The 25,605-nt window shown below is 41.4% G+C and overlaps 1 protein-coding gene across 1 annotated transcript in view; it reads left to right on the top strand.

The window, feature by feature from the left end:
• OTC (ornithine transcarbamylase) overlaps positions 1-19,892 on the top strand; it is a 28,567-nt gene extending 8,675 nt beyond the window's left edge. Inside the window, exons 4-10 of the mRNA XM_068179759.1 lie at positions 3,569-3,656; positions 8,910-9,063; positions 15,945-16,067; positions 16,762-16,815; positions 16,921-17,070; positions 17,585-17,722; positions 19,725-19,892. Of these exons, the coding sequence (XP_068035860.1) occupies positions 3,569-3,656; positions 8,910-9,063; positions 15,945-16,067; positions 16,762-16,815; positions 16,921-17,070; positions 17,585-17,722; positions 19,725-19,784 (767 nt within the window). The 3' untranslated portion in view covers positions 19,785-19,892. The remainder of the gene's footprint in view (positions 1-3,568; positions 3,657-8,909; positions 9,064-15,944; positions 16,068-16,761; positions 16,816-16,920; positions 17,071-17,584; positions 17,723-19,724) is intronic.
• The last annotated feature ends 5,713 nt before the right edge of the window (positions 19,893-25,605 follow it).

The raw sequence follows: 25,605 nt of genomic DNA, 5'->3' as shown, positions 1-25,605 counted from the left end.
GCAGTTATGTTTTAGTGAATAAGTCATAAATAAATCCAACCATCTCACAGACACTGAATGCAGGCAATATTTCACAGGGTAGAAATAGAGAGGAAGCACTGCAGCTAGGAAAGCTCAGCCTGCCTTCTCTCGTGCACTGGAATATACAAGATCTTAACAGCCTTACAGGGGTTCAGTGCCACTGGCTTTAGTGGAATTACTCCCAACTCACTCCTCCTACACAGTGGGGTGAGAGAAGCATGATGGCCATGCCTGAAGACTGCTACAGAGTCACAGAAATAACTGCATCATAGCATATGAACTGTAGTGGGGATGGTATTACATGGTACAGGGTCTGTTTTCTGTTGGAGTGGCTAAGTGTTACTTTAGCTTGGCCTCATTACAGAGGGCCCAAATGCACTCTTAGTTTACTCTTCACTTAAAAGGGTAGCTTAAAAATAACTTTTAAAAACTGCTTATCAGTTTTTAGCTTCTGCTTTAAAAATGTTCTCTAACTGCTGCCTAGGAGAGTTCTTTGTTATCAGTCTAAAAGGAAAAAATACTTCCTATTTTGTAAGTCTGGGCAGGCAATAAGGAAATTAATAAATGCAAATCCATATGTCTTGAAATTCTGAAAAAGATCCTTCCTTTGAGTCTGAGAAGATGACTGTGTGTATCTCCTGGAGACAGCCCCAGAACTGTGTAGCCAACCTGTGAACTACAGGATTCATTTTGGCCCCCTTGCCCCATGCAGCAGGGACAGCCTGGGATGAAGATTTCACTTGTGTCCTGTCTGAAAGAGACTGCATAAGTGGGGTCAATAATGTGCCACAGCATGAGGTGTGAAACTGTGTATTTTGAAAACTAACAGTAGTGAGAACTGTGGACATGAGGTAATAATCTATTCTGGATTTGCAGTATGAACATTTAGTAGTTTATTGAAGATATCAGAATTCATATAAATATTTAGCATGTGGCCTTGGATATGACCAGGTTGTGACAACAAAAGATTAGATCTCCCAGTTTAACACAGCACTCCAATGTTTATTTGCTGAATTGGTGCCTACATACCTTCAAAAGTCTTTTTTTTTTTTTTCACTTTCTACTGGTAGTCTGGAGGAAAGAATCTGAAAAAGATTCTGTCTCTGCAACTATATAGAAAGCTAGAGCACAGAGCTCCTGTATTTCCAGATGGAAAGTTTTGTATGGAAATATGTTCCTAGGCCCTGCACAGATGGCCAGTTCATGAGCAGAAAGCCCAACACATCAGGGCTCTGCTATGTACACAGACTCCAGGTGGCAGCTCTGACTGGGCTGCCTGACGTCTGGCAATTTGGAATAAATGTTCAGATTCCCATTTTTTTACCTGGGCATCATTTCTAGAAAACAGAACATGTCCATTGGATCCTGCCTAGACTGCGAATCATCTACCAAAGTGTATGCATTTAGAATCCTAAAAGCAGACCTGTTGTATTGTGTGGAACTTGCAGGAATAAATAACTGACCTAAATATATATGACTCCAAAAAAATCCACAAGAATTTGGGAAGGAAAAGTTACTGCCAATGACAGCTCATCCTTGAGGTCTTGACTTAAAAATTTACATTGAATGAACAGGCTGTAATGTGTAGTTTGCATACACTGTCCTTTAAATATGGTGTTTGTGTCTGAGCTGCAGAGGGGAGGTGAAAAAAGCAAAAGTAGAATAAATGGTGCTTCATCCTTAAAAGTTTGCTCTATCTGACTTGCAATATTGTTGAGATTTGGAGCAATCCTTAAAGAAAACAACAAGCAATTTAAAAGGGACCATTCAATAAAATGAGTGTACACTGGCTACAGGAGCAGAAATTTGCCCTTCAGGTGGGACCTGGAGCATCATAACTTTTAATCTGACATTTAAGGAAATTGAGGCAGTCCAAAGACAATGATTTTCCAGTATTGTTTTTATCTATTGTATTTTAAACTCCAGATGCTGCTGAACTGATGAAAAGCAGAAAACCTCACCTCAACCCTGCTGCCAGCAGGAGATGGAAGTTAATAAGGGTTGCCCTATGTAAGGAGCCCATTTGTGGGGCCCAGACCTGCTGCCTGTACCTGTTGGTTTTATCTGTGAAAGTTTTCAGTGCTCAGTCCTGGATTAATCCTCTTTTAAAGAGTTGCTGTGGGACGAAGTTTTTAATCCACGGCAGACCTGTACAACCGCCGTGCTGAAGTTGCAGTGCTGAATCTGTCAGCAGTGCCATCTAATGGATACAGCCAGCTGGAGCAGCTTTTGACCTTCTAGTTTTTTCTTCCTTTTCCACTCTTTTTTTTTTCTCTCTCTTTTTAATTATTTTTTTCCTAACAGCACGAAATTCATCAGCATCTCCACGACATCACAGTTTGGTAAACAAAGTGGGGGTCTCTACTCTTCTGTGCTGTGTGCAGCCTTTCTCTTCCTGGCAATATAAATATAAAGATGGGCTTCTTTCTAGATTTTTGTCACAAGACTCATGCCCCCACAGTGCTGTCTCGACAAGGCTGGCTTGTCCATACTAAGATTCTCTGGAAATTTCCTCCACCAGAAATGCTAGTGACAGGGCAGGATCTGCCTGCAGAAAATCTCTGTATTGGAAGGGAGTGACAGTTCACAAAACAGCCCCATCAGGCCCCATCCTCCCAGTGTGGCCATGAGGGACTTTACACTCAGATTCAGTAGAAAGAGGACTCAGACTTAAACCAGGCAAAGGCAGAGAGACTCCGACATTGGTGAAAAGAAGATGTTTTCTTCCCTGTCTGTATCGGATGGTTGCTTGTGATAATTTTCTGCTGGTGGTGCAATTAAAATAAAGCAGCAGAGAACCTGAGAGTTGCCCTTACCATGTAATTTGTCTTCATCCAAAACACTGTTCAGACACCTTTGACGTTCCCCAAAGTGTTTTTTATTCTTAAATTTTGCTCAGGCCTTTCCATGGTTTCCTGCTCAGGAATGAATTTTATTCTTCATACCTAATCCATCCAGTTCTTTGGACCTTCGTGCAAATTCCTAATTATTGTAGGGTAGAGGGATGCTGGCAGGGCCTGAGACCTTTCCTCTTCTCTCTCTCACATTATCATTTTTAAGGCACTTGGTCATTTGAGACCAAATTCAGGTTTGTTACAGTGTGTGAGGAGGGTTTTCTGTCTGAGTGACTTTACATGAAAGAAAATGTTGATCCTTACAAGAATGTGGAAGTGCACCATGACTCGGATGGTCCTTCTAGGATGAAAAGTTCCATGAAGCAGAAATGCAGCATGATTAATAGATTATCTGGCTCTTAACAGGGAGCAACAGTGATGCTTGTGGCAATGTGTAGCTCTGGAGCTTGAGTCACTGTTCCTGCGATCACAGATACAAACTCATGGCTAAGGATTTCAGTAACACATACATTTGAGTGGGTTTATTCCAAAGCATATTTATTTGAAATTTTGTGTGTCAAATGCTAATCATTTTAACATTTTGATATTCTGATGATTTCTACTTTTATTTTTGTAAATGTATTTTATATCAAGAAGATTTTTGAATCTTCGCTGTAAATATGATTTTATTTTTTAATTTTTCCTCACTGTAGGATTTGCTCTCCTTGGAGGACATCCTTCCTTCCTTACAACACAAGATATACATCTGGGCACTAATGAGAGTCTCACAGATACAGCAAGGTTGGTAAAATGTCACTTGATTGATCACTGCATTTGATTATTGATTGGGCTGACACCTCTCTCACAGAATTTTGGAAGCTGATATTTTCTTTATGGAAAATGTCAGAAGGTAGTACAAATTTCTTAAATATTTACAGATCAGCTCACAGAATCTGTAGCTCAGTAAACCTCTATTCCATCCTCTCAAGCTATCCTACACTTACCACACTGAGAATTATTTTGGCATATAGAGTGTTAATTAGAGTTACATTTACAAATGGAACAATTTTATGAATCTCAGTAGTCACGTAATTGCACTGATGACAGCACATATATTCTAACAAGACTCAAACCTTCTGGTTCTGCTGCCCTTGGAGCAAAATCAAAAAGCAAAGACAATTTATGTTTGTTAGGTCAGCTGCTGGTGGGCCTTAGCCTGCTGTAGTATTGTCCCTGCAGTGACAGGGTGGCACTGAGGGCCTTTCTGATCACCCCCATTTCAGCAGCATGAAACTGGACCAACACTTTGTAGCCAGTTTCAGATTTCCTGCACCCTCCTTCCCAGCTGTACCCACTGCCAGGACTGCTGTGGAGGCTGGGCTGTGGCTCCCTTCTCTCACTGGCATCCCTGGAAGATGCTAGTCATGCCCAGAATCACATGCAGGCAGGGGTGGGTAGCAGCCTGTCTCCATTGCAGTGGCAGGGAGGACCTGAGCTCAGAGTTTTGCTACAGTGGGCTGCCTCTGATGTCGAAGAAAGCTGGCAGAGCATGAGGTCATGTTTTGCAGGTGCTCCTGCTGTTTCCCATAGCACTCCAGCTATTAAAGCTTCATCCAGCCTTAGCAATATCCTGCTTTCTAGGCAGCCCTTTTGCAGCCTGAGGTCGATTCAGTCAGGCCCAGCTACTGGAAGGTTAGCAGTGTCTGAGTGGTTCTTTTTGCTCTGGTGAAAGATATGCCGTGCCAAGGTCATCAGGCTCAATTCAAAATGTGCAAGCAGGCAAATGAGTTCCATTGCCTTTGCTGAATACCACAGTTCTCAGAAAGTGGGAGAGACTGAGAACTGTGTTGCTGTTCTCTGTTATGAAATCCAACAAAAATTAAAAAGATTAAACATTTGAACATTTTAAATTTTCCTTGCTTGTTTTTTTTTTTACTACTGAAATGGAAGACATATGGTGTTGATAGTAGAAAGTAAAAATCTCAGTCCTTTGAGGCCTGGAAGTACTTAACTCTCACTGCCTGCTAGATACATAAATCTGTCAGAATCAAAGTGAGCTGCAACAATAGAATCATAGAATATTTTGGGTTGGAAGAGACTTTAAATATCATCTTGTTCCAACCCCCCTGTCATGGACAAGGACACATTCCACTAGACCAGGTTGCTCAGAGCCCCGTCCAGCCTGGCCCTGAACACTGCCAGGGATGGGGCATCCACAGATTCTCTGGGCAGCCTGTGCCAGGGCCTCACCATCCTCATAGTCAAGATTTTTTTCTTAATATCATCTAAACCTACTCTCTGTCAGTTTGAAGCCATTCCTCACTCCAGGCTCTTGTAAATCATCCCTCTCCATCTTTTGTGTGGGCTCTGTTCAGGTATTGGAAGGCTGCAATTAGGTCAGTCTGTAGCCTTCTCTTTTCAAGGCTGAATAATGCCAGTTCTTTCAGCCTTTGCTCGTAGGTGAGATGCTCCCTCCCTCTGATCACCTTGCAGCTCTCATCTGCACTACTGCAAAGCTGGCTGTAAACCCCAGCAGCCAAACCTTCAGGAAGGGGAAGGATGGGCCCTTCCGAAGTGCTTCCTTGTAATAACCTTTACCAGCATTCTCCCACCAGCCATGCAGGACTGTCACCTGGAGCCTCTCTGCCAGTCAGATGCTGAACCTACAGCAAATCTGACACAAAACCAGATATGCTTAATATAGGCTAGTTGTCACGTTTCCTTCTTCCCAAATGTGACAGTAAAGGGACATTAAATCTTTTGTTTACAATGTCCTGAATGGCCTTTGTTTGCACAAGCAAAAAAGGAAAAAGGCAGACAATAAACTAAAAGAAATAAGGCAATAAATAGAAGCAAGTAAATCTTCCAGCTGTTCTGAAGGCATCCCCATTCTGTGGATAAAGTTCCTACAATATCCACTTCCCAAGCAAACCTTCAGCCCCCTTTTCTCTGTCACTGCTTGCTCTTCCAGGACAAGTCCCTATTTATGACTCTTACCTGGGGATTTTGCTCCCCTGCTGAGTCAGAGCTCTCACCTGCCACAGTGGACAGGGTTTTCCCAAATGCTGTCCCAGTAAAGAGTCCCAGTGCTCTGCTCCACTCCTGCTGTCATGAGCAGAAATACTACTGACTGCATAATCAAGGCTGAGTAGTTTACCCAAAAGAACAACTGGAGTGTTAATTCCTTGGTGCTTCTTGTGAATGAAAGATGACATCCCAACCTCATTCAGTTAGTGTAAGAACAGAAAAAGAATGCCTGTAGTAGACCCAGAGGGTATTTCAAATATTTACAGGCACATGTCTGGGGCTCTGAAGGCCTTTGAAGTACTGGAGATTGAGACTTAAAGTGAAAGGGGCACAGATCTATAAAAGTCACAGTTTTTATCAGAACTGCTGCAAGTAAGGGTTGAAAGCATTGCTGCTGTGAACTTATTTTTAGTGACTTATTACCTGCTCATAAATAAGTTCCTCCATGCTTCACAAGACATTTACATTTATGCTGACACTGTGGCAAAAAGTTACCGCCCATTAAGGAGCTCTGAGCCTTTCAGTGCTGTTTAGCATGTCTGATCTATTACCTGAAATGAAATATAAGTACTGTGTCTGTATTTCCCACTGTAGAGCAGTTCCACTGGGCACCACCAAAGCTCAGTGGAAATCAGGTTCAGTGGCAGCCCTGAAGTGCTCAAAGGGTGATTTAACCAGTCCACTGGAATTATTAGGGCATTAATCTCTGCATTTATGGGGAAAGGGTTTATTTTGCTGAGAACACATCCACTGTCTGTCCCTGTGAGACTGTGAGTGAAAGTGAAGTTGTTTTGTGAGAATTTGAAAGCTTTTGAGTGGATATAAAGTGCCAAACAAAAGCAAAACTACCTTGCACAGCAGTATACAAAATATGCATAATATATGCATATACAAAATATATGCAAATACCCCATTTTCAGATTCAGAGGTCTGCCATACCAAAAAGGCATATTCTGTGTTTCATTTTGGATTCCTCAGAGGATGCAGTTGAGGAAAAAAATTCAGATTTTCTCTGTAGAAATAAAAATTACTTTGAAAAGAGAGATATGCAGCATTTCAATGTACTCAGTGTTCCAATATAACATATCTCCAGGCTCTGGGATTTTGAAGTTCATAGTCTCAAGGTTTTGAAAAGGAATGAAAAGAGAGAAAGACCTAGTCATTGATAAAATAAGAACATTAAATATAGTCACCTGATGAACTTGTGCTTACGGCCCTCAGCTTCCAAAACTTCACTTTGATAAGACTCCTATATATTCAGGACTTTTTTTCCTATGCAATTCCAGCCTTACATGGTTTCTTTTAAATTGATTAAATTACTGGAGACTTAATCATTCCCCTGTAATCACAGACCTCCAGGTGAGGGTTATTCATGTTTTATTCCCCCCCAAGTTTAGTTTTATTTTGGTTTCACAAAAAATAAAGCCAGTTTACAGCTGATTTTCCTACTGTAAAACATGACATCTAGAAATGCTAGCAGAAGGACTGTCTGATGTCCTGCTGGTAGGTGTCTAATAAATCTGATATCTACTTCTAACAGACTAAAGATGAAAATCCAGCAGTTTTCACTAGTTGGTGATTATGACTCATTTTTTCCCTAATGGCATACCCTATGAAGGAACCATCTTTTTTAATTTCTTGATCAGCTGTATCAACTAGAAATCAGCTGTCCTGACATCCTAAAGGAAAAAATAGCTATAAGGAAAATGAGCAATTCCCCAGTGTGATTGCCCCTTTCCCTTGACTGATGGGGACTGGCTGTGTCTTGTTTAGGGTGTCCGCCAATTCAGAACAAAACAGGTTTCCCCCAAATAAAGGAACTGGTGAGCTAAGAAGAAATAATGGTACCAACAGCAACTGTTCCAGTACTTTGTAATCACTAAATACCTTGTTCAGTTCCTCCTTTTCATTTGTAGCTTCTATTGACAGTCTTTTCTTCAGAGAGAAGAAGAGAGAGCTCTACAGGCAATCTTGTAACATTTTATAAGAGCTTTGCTTGTGTGAGGAATGTCTGGTGTCAGTAGAAAATACTTATCACTGACTTCATCAGGAGCCCTTGCTGATGATGGTACTAACAGCCTTATTTCCACAAGAGGAGATGCAAGAATTTTCATGGCTAATCAGGAAGGCAGATACTGCAAGGATTTTTTCCACATATTTCTAATTCAGTCCTCCCTTGTTTTGTTTTAAGGTCCTATTTCAGATAACATGAAAACACACAAAATGCTACTTCAAAGTTAGGCTTCAGGGCCTGATTAAAACACAGAAATGCAGAGAAATTAAGAGCTCCAATCCATATTTAATTTATCTAAAAAATTCAGAATATACTATGCTAATCTCTGTCTTTCACACTTCAGCAAATGAAGTTAATGCCAGAGTGGTACAGGGGCTTCTGCAACCCCTTCCCTTCTTCTGAGTTTGAAATTTGGGCATTTTTTGAATGCTGATACCATGTGAGTAAATACACAGGTGTGTAGGTAGGAGAAAGCTGACCAGCAACCCCAGCCTGTTCTGTTTCTGTGTTTATTAAGATCAGATTGTGGTAATTTAAGATCTGTATTGCTGACCCTCACAGAGTCAGGCTACAATACAGAGCCTATAATATTCAGCCAATGCTGCATTTGTTCTTTGCTAAAAGACTGAAAAAAAGTCATATACCTTATCTCTTCTGAGGTTATCAAATTCTTCAACTGTTAAAATATCACACAATCTCTTATCTTAGTTCAGAGAGCTTAACATGTATCAATGTTCCATCTACAATGAAGTGCTAAAGAGAAAGGAATATAAAATAAAGCAGCAGTTTTCATTTACTTACTATTGTAGTTTTAGGAAGTGAAACTTCTTACTCATTAGCAGCTTGTTAAATGACTGCATTTGAGTCTGTTCTGCAGGCATGATAAATTATTCAGATAGCTGAAAAATATTGATTCATTACCATTTCTCATTAATATTTATGTGTTGCATGGTGAAGAGTGCAATAGGGGAATATTTATTATGTTTGACTTGAGTATTTTCTGCCATCTCTAGGGTGCTGTCCAGCATGACAGATGCAATCTTGGCTCGAGTTTATAACCATAATGATCTGCACCTAATGGCAAAAGAAGCCACGATCCCAATAATCAATGGATTGTCCGATTTATACCATCCTCTTCAGATTTTAGCCGATTACCTAACTCTTCAGGTAAAAATATAAACTTTTTTTTTTTTTTCTGCTAATTCTTAGCAAGTATTTGGGAAAGTCATCTTCAAAACCATCCCTAGGTTTTTCAAAGTAGCATTTACATGGCACTTTTTTTTTAAAGAGATCTTCATCCAGCAATATAATTAAGGACCTGTTTAATTTAAAACAATTACATAGTCCTATCAGCTGTAGTGGGACTGAAGTTTAGCATAAAATTAAATATTTAATTGGAATTAGTCTTCAATTCAAAGAATGTACAGAGGGCTGTACATATTAAGACAAAAATGAGAATCTGACTCAGGCAAAGCCAGCAGAAGGTTTTTCCATTGGCTTAAAAACACTCAGTAGTTTGCTCTTGATTCCTCCCTAATCTATGCACAGCTTAAAAGGAATTATTATTTATGTATTAGGAAATTGGTTGAACAAATTTGTTTTGAAAAGCCAGTTAATGTTACCAGTACAAATGCTTAGTGTTCAGGCACTTTAACCAGTTTAAACTTTTCTCACATCAAAGAACAGTTAAAAGAGATTGTATTTTATATTTTTTATTTAATGTAACAGTGGATCTGACAATGGGATAACATTTTACACACAGAATACTTGATGTTTATCTGTGAACAGAAGGACTATGTGGTTTTACAATCGGTTGAGGATTTGGCTTATAAAAAAGATCATTATACTGCAAGGCTGGTTGACAACTATGATGAACTCCTCTGACCTTGTTTACTTTCTGAATGAATAAAAAACACACTGCTTGAAAATGGTAGGGCAGAATAATTTCCTGATTCATTCAGCTATGTTTCTCAGCTGTTGGGGACTTTGCTATGGGACATTCAGTGTGTGGAAAAGATCTAGTGAGAGTAATATTAAATTATTCATGCTTTAGACCTTAAATACTGGAATACTCATGTGTTCGGTGAAAATCACTTCTTTATTTTAAGTATTTTTTTGTAAATTTTTTATATTCACGGTGAAGAGACCAGCAAAAATCAGTGAACTTGTGACTAAAATGCTTACAGACCTCAGAATTGTGAGATCACATTGAGCCAGCCTCAATGTTCAAATTGCATGAGAGACAGTAAGTTATAATGAGAACATCATTATTTTGTTGTAAACACTGTGTGCAAATATAAGTCAGGAGAATCTTCTGGTTATGTTTTGTGGGGTGTTCTGTCTTGGAAACGCCTTATTAATTATCATTTTATCACTTGTGAGTTACACTCTTCGGAACAATCTGTGACTCACAGCCCACACAGCCATGGGTATCTCTGCCCCTAAACATGGTTTTATCTAGGCCACTGACTCCAACACCCAGGCTCACAGTGCTGTTTCCCTCTACTCCACCTCCAGTTAATGAAGAGAGTCCATTGTGCATCCCAGTCACCTTCTGGAGATGCAACTCTTTCTCCACTGATCTTAGCAGGAAGCCTGTGGAAAGCAGCAGGATGAGAGCATGACTTGTTCATCACCCTCTGCTCCTCCTCTTTTGCATCCTCGTACAGGACAGCTGTGGCAGAAGCTCTGGGTGAATATGAGCCCACAGGCTGCACTCTTCCCTGGTTTGAATTCCAAGGGCAGCACCAACAGCTGGGTGCTCTGGGTGTCTTTGCTGCACCAAACATCAGGGAGGATGCCTTTGGTGATGAAGAAGTGGGTCCACAGCAGTTGGTGCGCAAAAAAAAGACATTTTTGACATGGAGAGGTGTCATCACAAAGTGAGCACTTACAGAGATCACAAGGAATGGCTCAGCTTTTATACAGACATGGAAGTTCTTTTTTAAATTTGCAGCACTTTCACACTCATCCCAATAAGCAGAGCACCATTTCCTCCATCTGCTCATCCCTCCCTGACTCTTTCCAGCATGTTCCTTAGCCCAAAATTTGTCAGGAGATCTTTATGGGGCAGCTGGGTGGCCACCCTGCTGTGCCAAGGGCATGTTGCACTGCTGGTTGCTGACTCACTTTCCATTCCTGCTTTATTATCCAGGAGAGAGGGGCAGGCAGGGGAGAGTTCTCAGCAGCTCCCTGTGGGTGATGGCACTGCCTGAACTCTCTGCTCCTCTGCTCCCCTTTTTTCCTCTTTGCACTGGACTGTGAGTTGGAGAAGACTGGAGTGGCATGTAACGAAACAAGGTTTTAATCATATCATGAACTTTGCCAGGCCACAGAAGTGAGATTAACTTTTGAAGAGGTGTGAGCCACAGGGTCTAGTTGCTACTTACCCCAATCAAGCTTCTCATGGGATTTTCAGCAAGACGTCATCCAAGTACTGCCTGCAAGAAGATTAATGCAGGGATGTGGAATGGTACCACTGATTCTTTAAATGAGTTGAAAGACCATATATAACATTTAGACTGTTTCTGTGCAATGCAAAGGCAATTTATTTGATTTATACATATATGCAAATTACAGTAGTGGCACAGACTGCTAGCCTAATATTTAAATGTACCTACAGATTTTGTGCAGCTTATTTCTCTTTAAAAAATGTCTCTTCACTATCCCCTTAAATATTTTCCTGCCTGGATCTGTTCCTCCCTGCTGTCATTACATACCCAAAATGTAGGTTTTTTATCTTCTTTTTTTGTTCTTTGTTTTCCAGTGGAGCTCTATATGCACACTGGCCCTCTTCATGCTTAGCATATTTTTCTATATCCTATAAAGTTTGTTGTGTGCCTTCTTGAACCCTCCTCAAGAACTTCCTCTTTGGTCTGAAACTACATAATTGCATGGTTTGTTTTGAAAAAATGTTTTGTTGCTTATAGCTTCTATTCCCTTTCCACAGGTTCATTTTAGTATCGTTATTTTAGTACAGTCCATTGCATCCCCCAAACAATGCAGATGGTTTATTTTCAGGGCTGTCAATTCTCATTCTGTATTCAGGGCAAATTCTCATCCTGGAAATGTTCTTTTCAGATCATGCAGTGTGTTCCTGTTATGGATACTGGGGTGAGATTCTGGGCAGGTACAGCATCCTCCTGCCCAGTGCCTTCTTCCTGAGCAACCTGGATCCCCTCACGTGTTTGAAATCTAAGCTGGCTCTGTCCTTTAATATTGTGCTCAGGGTTAATGCCCTCTATTAAGCCAAGAAAAATGTTTTTCTTAGCCTATATATACGCTACCTTTCTTCTTAAAATTTGTGTTGAATTGAGTGTGCTTGAGTTATAACACACTCAAAATAGTTGCAAACACGTAAAGAACCCGTTTTTGAGGATTTGGGGATTTGGCCTTTAAAGACTGTGAGTTTGTGAGCACACACTGAGCCCCTTAACTCCCTTGCTTGTTTAGTAACAGCCACGAGCTGAGTCCACTCAGTGCCCCTTGGTGTCCTGGGCAGGAGCTGTGGCTCAGCTTCTGCTCTGCTCAGCGTGGCTGGAGGGCAGCATCACACAATTTGTATTCCAGAGACAGCCTGGGTATTGACATTGATTCAATTGATATTAATGTCACTGGCCAAATCAGCTCATTTGTAGCTGACTGAAGGATGGCCAGACTGGTAATTAGAGTGGATCCATATGCCACTAGCTTTTCATGTCACTGGTCTGGGGGGAATTTGCTTTTTCAGAAAGCAACGGTTGGCATAAGAAATACATTGGTGATTTCTTTTTAAACAGCATAACAAATAATGTTGCCCAGCTTGAAAAGGGCTTCAATATATTATCAAATTCTCCTTGCTGTGTGATCCCAAGACCTCAAATTATTACAATTTTCAAATTCATCACCATCATCATCCTTATTATTCTAACAATTAGAAATCCCAACTAAGATTTGTCCTGATCCTCTAAAATATACTGTATCAATAACCATGACAAAACCAGTGTGGGAGTAGGAAAGATAACTGACCCAGCATCTGCCTTAAGCCCGGTTTGAGAACCAGAAGATCCAAGTTTGCCCAGTTTCTCATTTACTGGATTGCACTGTCTCCCGAAGGGCTAAAGCTTTGATTAGTGCCTGGGATTACATTTTAAAATTTGACAGATTATTGATTCATTATTCAAAAGCTTGTTTTAATTGAAGGCTGTTATGACAGTTGTGGTCAAACATTTCAGAATTAATCTATAATGGTGTCAGAGTTTCAGTCTCACTGGAAGCAAGTCCAGGCAGAGGCAGACACAAATGTCCTTAATTAGTTAACCCAGTCTTCTGCACACATACAGCAGGGTCAAATCACTGAGCATACTTATTTTTTCCCAGAGTTGCCTACACTAATACACTGCAGCCATGGATAAGAACAGAATGAAACATTGTAAAAACAACAAGAGGGTGAGAAAATTGAATGTAAAATTGGTATTACTTATTTAGCTGGGATTTTCATGAGAATAACCCAGGCAAGTTTTATGGCACTACAGCAGCAATAACTACTTTGCTGAAGAGGCTTCATAGGGGAGAAGGGCTCTAGACTTTCTAAATATGTTATTTTTTTTGTGTGGCTTTACTAGGAATTGTGTTCCAAATGTAGAGTGAAACTGCAGAACACCTATGCAGGAGTAAAGCCTACATCAATATAACATAATTTGTAAAAACTGGGGAAGGATACAAAGGGGTTCTGGTGATCACGTATTGTAAAGGCTCTCATTTAATTTAGAGTGTTATTATCACAGCAAAACACTTTTAGCAGGATTTCACCTGTGTGATTGTGTAAGCAATAAAAGAGGGAGAGGGCAGGAGGGGAAGTGTGTCTCATTTACTGTAGCTTTTGTATTCTGATTCTGACCAACAGTCACCTCATCTTTACTGGAAGCTGAGGGTTTGTGTTTGCTTATAAGCAGTGATCTGGCTTTAGATGAAGAGGTTTGAATTACAGCAGCAGTGCACCAGTGGCAGCATAAAGCCTAGCACAGGGTACAAAACAGGCTTCACTAGCACACACAAAGCTTGATTCAGCCTTGCTATGACTCCTTCCGTTAGCAAAACATCTTCATTAAAACCAGTTCAGCTATGTCCACTCTACACAGTAGCTGCTGCAGACGTGGTTTGCAATTTGCAGTGTGTATCAGGGATCATTATACAGACATGTCCAGTACTCCATATTTTATCTGTAACAGCTAGTAGCTTGGGAAAACAGAGGAAAGCACTTAGTATGCACTGTGCTTCTTTTAATGCAGAGTAGCAGCTGGCAATAAGGTGAAGTTGTTTAACATAGCAGTGTATTTGTGACTCTAGTCAATGCTTTGAGTATTAAGGCTGAGACGTCTATTTTTAAACAGTGAGATGAAAAGAACTCAGGACTGTGTCACTTGCTTCTGGCTGTGGGTTCTGGTCTCAGCTATCATTAAGCCCTAAATGGAAACAATACCTTAAATAAATGCTTCAGTTTGGCCTTCTCCTAGGAGCACCATTGCTAGGAGATGTGGAGGACTTTGAAAGATCCTTGGAGACCTGCAGAATAGTTATACTGAAACAATTTCCATGTCCACACAGTCCTGATTTGTTCTCCTGTAAATGCCCTTGCATCCAACCTCTGCCAATGAGCCTGCTGTTAAAAAACTTTGGCTGAAAAAGCAGTATTTTTGCAATACCATAGTTTTAGCCTTTAAACCTGAACAGTCTAGAACTCTATCCAGTTTAGGTATTTACAGCACTTTAATGTCATTCAATTTTCAAGTACTATTATTTTTTACTCAAAATTGTGGTCACTGAAAGAAATGCTAATAACTTTGTTCCGGAACAACTTCACAAACTATTTGTTTAGGAGAAGCTGCTGCCAGGAGAGGAGGGGGTGGTCCCAGCCCTTTTCCTGTTCAGTCTTTTGGCATCTTTTCGGCAACTGCCTGCAAGGTTGCCACTTAGTACAGTGTGGATGCTTATCCTCTCTGACAAGCACTGAATCGTGTCACACAAAGTGTTGAAACACTGCCTGGCTTCCAGCTACTACAATGCTATTGTAGCATGGCCCAGATTTGAACTAAGAATAAAAGCCTCTCCAGAAATTGTTTCAAGTCATGAGATGGAGTTTTACAGAGCAGGCTTATAGGAGAATTTGGTCATGTATTTGTAAAAATTTTGGTATCAGCTTAAGTGCCTATAAACATGCATATTTAAAACAAGGCTCATTCCAGAGCCTCAAATTGTACTGCTCTGGAAATATGTAACCCCTGTTACTCCTGTTCCTCCTTAGGCCTTATGTGCTTGGGGTGGAGGAACAGAGTAACTGCACATGGCCAGGCTGTAAGTGCCATCAGGCACAGCCACAGTTAACTCTGTAATGCTGTTTCAAGTTTGGTAATCCACATTTTTTAAAAAATCCCTGCACTCTTTGGCTGAACAATGGAGAACAAATGCTGCAGGCCATGAGTGGCACAGCTGCTGTCAGAGTGCTGCTCTTTGCTGTCCCGTGCAGCTGGGGGATGAAGATGCACTCCCAGGACCTGGCCACTGCCATGGCCACGGGGAACAGTGTGCAGAGGCAACCAAGCCAGAGCAAACCTCAGTAGCAATATTTTCACAATTTGGGGAAAAGCTAGAAGGAGTTCTATACCAGGCATTAGGACTGTCTCTACATTAAGAATTTCCAGCATTCACTGATGTTTATGAGGCCCAAAGAACAGCTGAACATCAGTGATGCTAAAATCACTTTATGTCTGGTGCTGAATCTCTCAGCCTGAACCTCACCACATGGCACATGTACCAATGTGTCCTTCCCACATGTGCCAATGTGTCCTTCTCCAGGGGAAGCTGCAGCACTTGGGCCTTCTTGCAGGACACGGGGGGCTTTCCTTCTGTGAGCATCCTGTAGGAGCAGCAATTCCAGGTGTGGTCCATGCAGGCAGCACTTGAAGGCAGCCGGCTGCCTTTGCACAGACCCTTCTGATCATTCTCTCTTGTCCATCAGCCTGCCCAGCTCCTCTGGAATGTAACCCCAGAGCCTGTGATTGCTTTGGCAGGAGCACTATGGAGGCCTGAAGGGGCTCACCATTGCCTGGATCGGGGACGGCAACAACGTCCTGCAATCCTTCATGACGAGCGCTGCTCAGCTGGGAATGCACCTGAGGATTGCTACTCCCAGGGTAAGAAAAACCAAACCCGTGGAGAAAGGAAGGCAAACTGCACCCAGGCTTGTCTCAAACTCTCAGGCATTGCTCAAGGGCCCCAGCTGGGGGTGCCTGCATCTATCTTGAGTGCCTGTTTTCAGAACCAAAGTACAAAATCCCAATCCAGTTATTTGGATGCAAAGCAGGAGTGATTCTACTGGGTCCAACATCAGAAATGGGAATATATGACAGGAGTATAAATCTAAATCATGGAGGATCACAGTTCCATTTGATAAATAAAGCCTTACAAAGCCATCCAATGCACTCTCCTCATTAAAAAAAAAAAAAAAAAAATTAATCCTGTTTCAGATAGGTGGAAATGTTGCATCTCATTTCATGTAAATTGGTGGTGCAGCATTTTAGAATTTTCATTGTAATACAATATAAATATATTTTTAAATCATTTTAGAACAAAAAAAATAGATGTTGAATATGCATTTAATTCTGTAACTGCCAAAATACATTTTTCTTATGTTTTTAGAACAATTTTCACCACTTTATCTCCAAAATAAACTTTCAATAAAACATAGTTTCCTCAAGTTTTACAGTTCTGAAAGGTATTCTTCTTCCATGGCCAATGGTTCAATAAGTATTTTTCTAGCCATTCTTATTAATTAGTGAAGTTCTTATCCATGTTCCATGATATCTTACCCATCATCTCTTTTGTCAGGGCTTTGAACCAGACCTCAGGATAACTAAAATAACTGAACAGAACTCCAAAGAGGTAGGAGCCTAAGAAACAGCCTAGTAGAATAGTTTGAATAGAGTTTATTTTCATTATAAATGAAGTTTCTTGTCTTAGTGATTTTCCTTATTTTATCCACATTAGTATGGTACCAAGTTACTTCTCACAACAGACCCTTTGGAAGCTGCAGACAGTGCCAATGTCTTAGTCACAGACACATGGATAAGCATGGGACAAGAAGAGGAGAAGAAAGAAAGACTCAAGGCCTTTCAAGGTTATCAGATTACAATGCAGGTAAAAACAGAGATTTTGGGTTTTATTTACATTTTTACACTTTGTATTTATAAGAATCAACATCAACCAAGCTTGAGTTTGGAGGGTTTTTGAGTGGGGTCGTGGAAAAGCCACATGCAAACCTCCCTCCAGCTTAGAAAACTCACAGAGATAACAAAGTTTGAGTTCTGTCATACACTCCCCATGGCTTGGCCTCTTTCAGAGCTTCCCAATGAGATCCAGCTCCAGAACATGTGCAGCAGAGGGGTTTTCACTCCCCTTCTAAAGTCAGAGAAATTGGAGTGACTTCTTGACTTTTGTGAAGTCAGCATTGAACTCTTACAGACTTGCATGGAGATATTCCCATCTTATTCACAGATGAGGAATTCTTTTGAAGTCTGTGGAATTCTTCTGAGTTCATCATCTAAGTAACCAGAGTGGGAGTTAATATAAAATTTGTTAACCTTTTTACTAGTTAAGGATTTTGCTAATGTCCTCACATATGTCTTTATTTTATATGCTTTTTAAACTACAGACTGCAAAAACTGCTGCTTCCAACTGGACTTTTTTACATTGTTTACCCAGAAAACCTGAAGAAGTTGATGATGAAGTATTTTATTCTCCACAATCATTGGTTTTCCAGGAGGCTGAAAACAGAAAATGGACAATTATGGTAAGAAAAAAGAAAAGAAGGTAACAGATTTGGAGGTTAGGGTTAATTATGTTCTGCCTTGCATAAAAGGTTTGAATTCAACCAGGTTCCACAATAAATAGTGAATGTTAAACCATATGTTTCAAATTTACCCCAGAGCACATCACAATTTTGACTATGGACAACATTAGTAGCACAAATGTGATCTATTTTGGTGATATTCTGCTGTTGCTTGACCCAGGTTTTATCACTAAGTGAAATGCACAATATAAACTGTCACTTTTTTTGGTAATTAAATCACTGGATTTACTCTAATGATTAACTCAACTTCTCAATTAAAACATGTTACATGCTGAGGTCCCAGGGTCTGGTCTTAAAAACTGCAGTTTCCCAAACACTTAAAACCAGTTATTTTCTCTCAGAAAAAGCTGCTGCTGACACCAGTGGGAACTTTCCCTGAGAAAATGCTGGAAGAGCAAAGATTTGAAAGATCCTGAAAAGTTATGGTGTGGGTGACACTGTGTGATCATGGGAACCATGAGGGGACACTTGGCATTTAACACAAACCATAACTCCCCTCTCAGCATTCCTGGAATTTCAGAAAATTACTGCCAGATCTCAGTAGCCTATTATTTATTTTTGGCTTTAGATCTACCAAACTGACAAAAGCTAGTGAAAACTTTCAGAGGTGAAAAGAAAAACAGAGATGGCATTGTCAGAGTTCTGAGATGAAGTCTAGATGTGCTCCAAATGAATAAATAAGGGTTGAGTGTTGTGTTTGCTAAAACCTCACACATTGGACACAGTCCAAATTACTAACAAATTTGTGTTAAATTCATAGTTTTGTCCTTAAAATTCAACAAAATGCTTGTATTTTCTAGTTTAATTTTGCAACGTTTCTAATTGCCCTAAATATTTTTTAAAAAAGAAAAGAAGCCCTTTACTTTGGGTTCCAGGTGCACTTTTCTGGGGGGCTCGAGGGGGGGGGGGTGAAAGGAAACGTCATTTTTGTATTTTTTCAACCTATAAAAATAATGAATGTATGGGTCTTGTTTATATAGTATTTTCTACCACTTGAAGCACAGAGAGCAAACTGAAGAATAGATTATTTACTCAGCTGTAGATGCAAGCAGGGCTGAGTGCAGCCAGGGCTGGGCAGCACAGAGGGGCTGCACAGCTGTAATTCAGGCACCTCTGTGTGCCTGGGCTGACCCTGTCACAGCGGGCAGTGACGAGAGGAAAGGAAGGACAGGCAGCAAGACCACAGCCTCTGGAGAGCCCTCACAAATCCAGTGCTGGCCAAAATAACAATGTGCAGTCAGACCTTGCTGTGAAATCACAGCACCAGCTAAAGAGCCAGGTTAAGCCTTGCCAAGGCCAGGCAAGTGTGGGGTTTGTTGTGAGCACAGGCGTGGGAGGGACAGCAGAGCTGCTGCAACACCACATTTCATTTAGCTGACTGAATCACTGCCATTTCACAGCTGTGCCTAAGGCTGGGCAGGCAGGGCAGGAGGGGTGGATGGCACACTCTTAACCTCAGTGAGGATTTTCCATGTTTCACTGCAGAAAGTATAGCTCAACTGGGATAGATTTCAGAGTCCATATTCTAGTGTGGCTCTCGCTGATGCTACTGGAAAGTGCTGGAATCCACAAGCCAGCCCATGTGATGTCTGGGTACCTACAGCATCTCCTAGAAGTAGCTGAGAATACATCACAACATGCCAAGAAGGCCTCAGCATTTGATCTAAATGCTTGTGTGAATTGCTCCTAAGCTGTCCATTAATATATTTTGTCCACACTGAGAAAATCTATCAGCTACAATACAGAACATCCTAACTGATTTTCAGCTCTTGCCTGATTCATCATCAGAAATTCTAGCAAATAAATCTAAGTGTGCCGTTTTTGTCAGGACAATAAGTTTCAACACAAGGCTTCAGAGCTGGAAAATATTTCCCCCTTATTTATTTTTATGGAGTATCTGTTTCCAATGTGATTGGATTTTTTTCTTCTCATCCTCCTCTAGGCTGTCATGGTTTCCCTGCTGACAGATTACTCACCACAGCTACGAAAACCCACATTTTGATGCTTGGATTCCTGCCAGGAGAAAAATATTCCTCATCAGCAGAATATTCTGGTCTTCCAACACAGATCTTCTTCAGAAAGGACCAAGGCAATGCGTGATTTTTTAATAAAACCATATAGTTAGCTGTATAATATTTCATTACACTTCTGAAAATGTTCAAGACGATAAACACCATTGCAGAAGCTGCTTTTCATCTGGATGCTCCACGCTGGCCCTCCTTTTTGGGGATCAGCATCATGGAAAACATTCCAGGGTTGTACTTTAATGGCTGGACCTACCAGCAGCATAGGCATGGTATAATCTACATGCAGCTGTGGTGGGCTTTGCACTGTGTGATATTGATGCCTAAAGATTTTTAGATTTTTCATATATTTGTAGCTTTGTAGATTTTTAATATATAGTTGTATAGTTTCTAGTGCTTTTCCTGCCCTCCCTCACATTTTAGAGCAATAAGCTAACCCTTTCTAACACATTCTTGAAATTCTGTTTAGTCTTATTCTCAAGAAGGGCATTTCAAACAAGGACACCTTGTTTTTCACCAGAATTTGAGAGACATAATAACATATAGGACAAACAACCCCCTGGACCAGCTCCAGAGGGGCAGACACAAGGGTGGATTACTGGGGCAACTGCTCTCTGATTGGATGTACCTGCCAGATATACTAATAAATTAACTTTATAAAAATTGTAGAAATCGTGTACCACACGTGCGCAGAGCCATTTTTGTGCACGTGAAAGCTTTCATTAAAAAATTGCTTTTTATCTTACTACTCTTAATATTGTTTGGAAATTTGGTCTTTTGATTCCAGGCAGCAATATGATAGACATAAACCTGTCCATTAAATTGCTGATCTCGGGAAGGGTGTGTGGAGCAGCAGTGCTGCAGTTTGCCTTGGCTGTCTGCATTTCCTGGGCACTCTGGCTCCTGTTTCTGTTCTCCAGCCAACCTCCAAGTCCCACTCCTGTGTGTCACCAAAAATATAGAGAACTTGTGAGCATTATCCTGCTCCATGACATTCCTGTGGGCTGGTGCAGGGGGATATTGCTGTGGAATTGGAATAGAGCCGTTTCCACAGAGCTGGATGCAGCAAAGAGAGACAGCCAGAAGGAACTGGTTCATTCTGTGCCTATCTCCCTTAGACCTTCATTCCCCAAACAGAATTTTGGCTAAAAAAGTGAATATCCTTTTTTTTTTTTTCCTAAGCAAATACAAAAGGCACCACACGATGAAACTTGCACAGCTTCTTCGCAGAAATTGCTGTATTTTGCCTTGCAGTGTAACACAGCATGCCTCTCAGCTACTCTTTCTCAGTAGTAAACAAATTCATAACATTTGTAGTTTTTGTGCTTTCTGGGTATGTGCATATAATATTTTGGGTAAAGCTTTGACTTAACTGTTAACAAACATCTTCTTTGTTGTTTCTAAATAGTTTCATTTTTTTCCCCCCCGTAATACTGGGACAATGTCTGTGATATTTAAAAAAAATCTGCAAATGGGTTTGCATTTTCTGACCAGCTGCAAAACATTATTCAGTTTCTAAATTGGAGTTCACTGCAGGGCCACACATCACTGAAATGAAAATAAAGATACTTTTTTTTTCTACCTATTTACAATAGATTTCTTAGTTTTTCAGGCATTTGTGTGTCTTGTTAAGATTAACATTTTCCTTTACAACATTAAAAGGATTTCAGTAATTCAATGAACATTTACACTTCAGCAGAGATATAGCTGCATCAATGATGTAGGAATAGGGTTTGTGCTAGAAATCAATGTTTTACTTCCCAGTTCAGCCTGTGGAGGAAAATGCATGGAATACAGTGTATTTCTGGTTGCAGTAAGTCCTGTTTTTTTTTTTTTAAATAGGTTCCAGTTCAGCAAGATATGTAGAAGTATGATTGGTCCTCTTGGATCTGGAGAGCTGTTCATGTGCTCAAATCTGAAGATGTCCTTATTGACCTGATTTTAGTGCTGTCTGAGAGTAAGACAGCTCACTTTGCTAGTCCTTTCATAAAAGCCACATTAATATCAGTTTTATGGTGTTGCTCAATGTACTGTCAGTGAAGTCACACACATTTATAATACCAAAGCTGCATAGTTAAATGTTTCATGGTGAACAGTTTAACAATCCTGCTCCTCTTTGGATTCTCAGTGCTCTGACTAGAGCTAACGTGCATCTTGGTTATTGCTGGCTTTTTTTTTTACTCAGGAATCTGAGCAGGATGCCAGGCAGCTGAATCCCCTTGACATTTTTATAACACATACATAGTGCTGCTGGCATAGCGTGTGAGTAAGAGGGTCCAACATTTCCAGGAGGGTAATTTCACTCATTCTATTCCTCTGTGAACACATACAGCAAAGGATGGCAACCCCTGCTCTGTCTTGCACAAACTGCTCACACCATGAGCTGCTCTGGTGCTTCATAGAAATACTGGGTGGACTTTATATATCCTGAGCACTGGATTCCACTGTGTGGAATCACTGAACCTCCTGTACCCTCCTGCATGTGCAATACCCAGCCTGTGTGCTGGGAGCCAAAAACATCCCAGCAGGCAGATTTATGGAACATGTGTAGACTGTCTGCGCAGCACTCGCAGAGCAGATCTGACACTTCCTAGAGGCATTGGAATGGTACCAAATAGACTTTCTGTCCCATGGACCCTGAAATGTGGTGCCCTGAAGGGTTTCTGTTATGCCTGTAGGGACTTTCACTGCCTTGACATACAGCAGAAAAGCCCTGCAAGGATTAATCCACTTGCACAGGTTAAGCATCCTGGGATTGCTTTGTGGTAGTTGTGGTAGTGTGCAAGACAGCATTATGATGCTACCCAGACTCCTCATTAATTCATTACTTGGATTTACTAGTGATGACTGCAAATGTGGTGAATAAGGAAAACAGCAATAATGTAGGGAGATTTTCTACAGGGGAAAACAGTTTATCAGCATTCAAAGGGCTTAAACCAAGTGCATAACAGGTAGCATAACTAATAGCTTACAGTGTTTTTCATTTTTCATTACATTTATTATGCTTTAATCAGTAGGAGTGCTGTTTTCATTGCTGTGTGTACTTGAAGGATAGGGTGCTGATTTTTCTGTGTTTTTACAGAGATGCTCCTGCCTGGCTCCTGATAGCCTAGACCTTCCTTCCACAAAAGTCCTGCTCTTCTGTTCGACCCAGAGAACAGGCCTGGGTCAGTGCAGGTCTATCAAGTCTCACCCACATCTGACTCATTCAATAATCCCCTGGTCCAATACATCACACCACACATCTGCATGGCTGTGCTCTAGCCCCTCTCCAGGACCCTGCACTGGTGGGGGCAGCTGCCAGCCAAATCCATCTCCTGCTCAGAGGCACAAGGAGTGGACTGACCCCCCCATCCTGTTCCTCTTCCCTGCAGGGCTGGCTGTGGGCTCCTGCTTGTGCAGGTACACCCAGATCTCACACACAGGCAGGCACTGAGGTTGTGCTGTGTCCCAAGAGGGAATATTCATGCTAACTTTGGTGCTCAAAGCCCAGGTGCAGATCCAAAGTTAGTACTAAATCTGGCTCTGATCCCAGCTGAGGCTATGGGGACCACAGGGGCCCAGAGGTATTTAATGTCATTTTAGACAGCTGGGAGTCTTGGATCCGCACAGATCCAGCAGATGGGACACAGGACCAATGAGGCACTGAGGGCAGAAACTAGTGGCCAGCAAGGACATCCTAGAGCAACTCATATGGCCCCAAATCCAGTGCTTTGGCAACCACTCCCTCACTACATTCATGGCCTGTAGAGGATTACTCCTATTCTATGCCTAGGAAGAAAAGTGCAGGATTGCTTATTAGCAGTTCACAGACTCTGTAAATACTTGTTCTGCAGCACATTAACAGCAATGGGGGGATTCTTTGATTATCTGTGTGTGATCTTCCAAAAATGAGCTAACATTAACTAGAGACTTAGTAGACAAAGAGGGGCAGAAATCTTCTTTATAATTTTCTCCAGGAGGAAGAACAGCATTTTTTCCTGTGTACTACAAGGAATAGAGAACAGTAACCACAGCAGGTAAGAGGCCTGCGGAAAGAATTTGCAAATGATTAGTGTAACTTAGGAAGAACTGAGTGGGGAGCCTGGACAACCAGGAGAGAACAAAGCAAAAATTCTTAAACATAATTAAATCTTTTATTTGAGCCAGCTTACATCAGGAATGACACCACATACAGCAGATTTACTCATTGTCTGCTAGCGGAAGCAGTCGCCTGTGTAAGTCTGAGCTGCTAAAAGGGAAATACAAGAATAACTAAATAGCGAGGAAGCACCAGGGTTTGGTTGCCTGAAGTCCTCTAGAACTCCTGAATTAATGTTTGTCTCTCATAAGAAAGGGCTGTAAGTAATCCATACTTCTCTTGCTGCCTTTCAAATTTTGTGAGAGAAGGAACAAGAGCTGCACAAAGGTCTGAGCAGTGCAGTGAACTGATCATTCAGTCTGGGGAAAGTTTTCATGGCTGAGCTGAGATATACTGAGCTTAGTTTTGTTTTCCAGGTATGTGTAACACTGGTGGAAAGCCTGAAAACTAGATTTCACAAAAAGAGAAAGGTTTCTTCTTTCTTCTGTGTCTCCCATTTCTCAGTTAATCACTTGGTTAATTAAGAAAATAAACAGTGCTTTTTTGATTATTTTGCCATGGCTATTTAGCCAGCTGCCTTTCAAATACAGAGCCCAGAATTTTTGGGTCTTGCCCAAGGTTATGTGTACAGAGACACTTCATAAGCCACAATCAACATTTAATTCAGCCCAGCATTTGTTCTCATGACTAATGGGATACAGCTATTTGCAAGGTTATTTGATTCTTACACAATCTTGTTACCAGCTTTTTGAAGAAATCCCAAACCTTTGTGGCCTCTGTAAAGGCTGATGATCTCTTCCATGTGTTTGTGTGTAGAGGATTTTTCTCTAGGGGCAGGAAATCTGAGGTGCCTCCATTCAGACAACAGATCCTTCACAACCACAGTCAAAGCATTGCCTGCCCTTGCCAAATCCCTTGGAAAGTTCCTTGTGGTCTGCATTATATGCTAGAGGATTAATGGATGCTGTTGCTCTTTAATGGGCCTATTTTCAGGGGATTGGCACTCATGCAAAGTAGGCTCCAACACAAGCATAATATATCTAGAAAGAGGGATGAGCACCAAGATGCTCAATCTTTGCTGATCAAAGTTTACTTAGTTGAGCCAAAACTCAATTCCAACTCTAAGGAACAGCAGTGATAGCTGGAGCAGTGTACTGAAGAGTTGGCAGGGCAAATGCAGGTCATGCCTAGTGATTTAAGTGCAAAATTATATTAATTGACGGGAGAAAGACAAAACACACAGGTTATAGAATCACAGAGTCACAGAATGGTTTGGGTCGGAAGGGACCTTAAAGGTCCTCTTGTTCCAACCATCCTGCCTCAGGCAGGGACACCTCCCACTAGGCCAGGCTGTTCAAGGCCTGATCCAACCTGGCCTTGAGCTCTCCCAGGGATGGGGCACCCACAAGTTCCCTGGACAACCTTTTCCAGTGTCCCAGCACCCCTGAAGTCATGGGACTTCACAGGTCCCTCTCCATCTCACAGGCAGCAAGTTCAATGCACCTGACTGACTTCTGTCTGTCCAGCAGCCTCACCTGATATGCCCACCCACCATAGGTGAGGTGAACGCTCTCCCTGGTCCCACTCCTGGCCAGTTTGGACTCCTGGAGGAGGAGCACTCCACGTCTCCCCTGCTGCTCATGGCCAATTCCCCGCTGGTGGCAGGGGGTGTGGGGTGGCTGTGTCCCAGCCCTGAGAGGTGGGAACCCCACCATGCC

The sequence above is a fragment of the Anomalospiza imberbis genome, chromosome 2 (genome assembly GCF_031753505.1).
Source record: "Anomalospiza imberbis isolate Cuckoo-Finch-1a 21T00152 chromosome 2, ASM3175350v1, whole genome shotgun sequence".
In the NCBI taxonomy this organism is placed as follows: Eukaryota; Metazoa; Chordata; class Aves; order Passeriformes; family Viduidae; genus Anomalospiza; species Anomalospiza imberbis.
The sequence above is the reverse complement of the archived record's forward strand: the minus strand, read 5'-3'. Positions and strand labels throughout refer to the sequence as shown.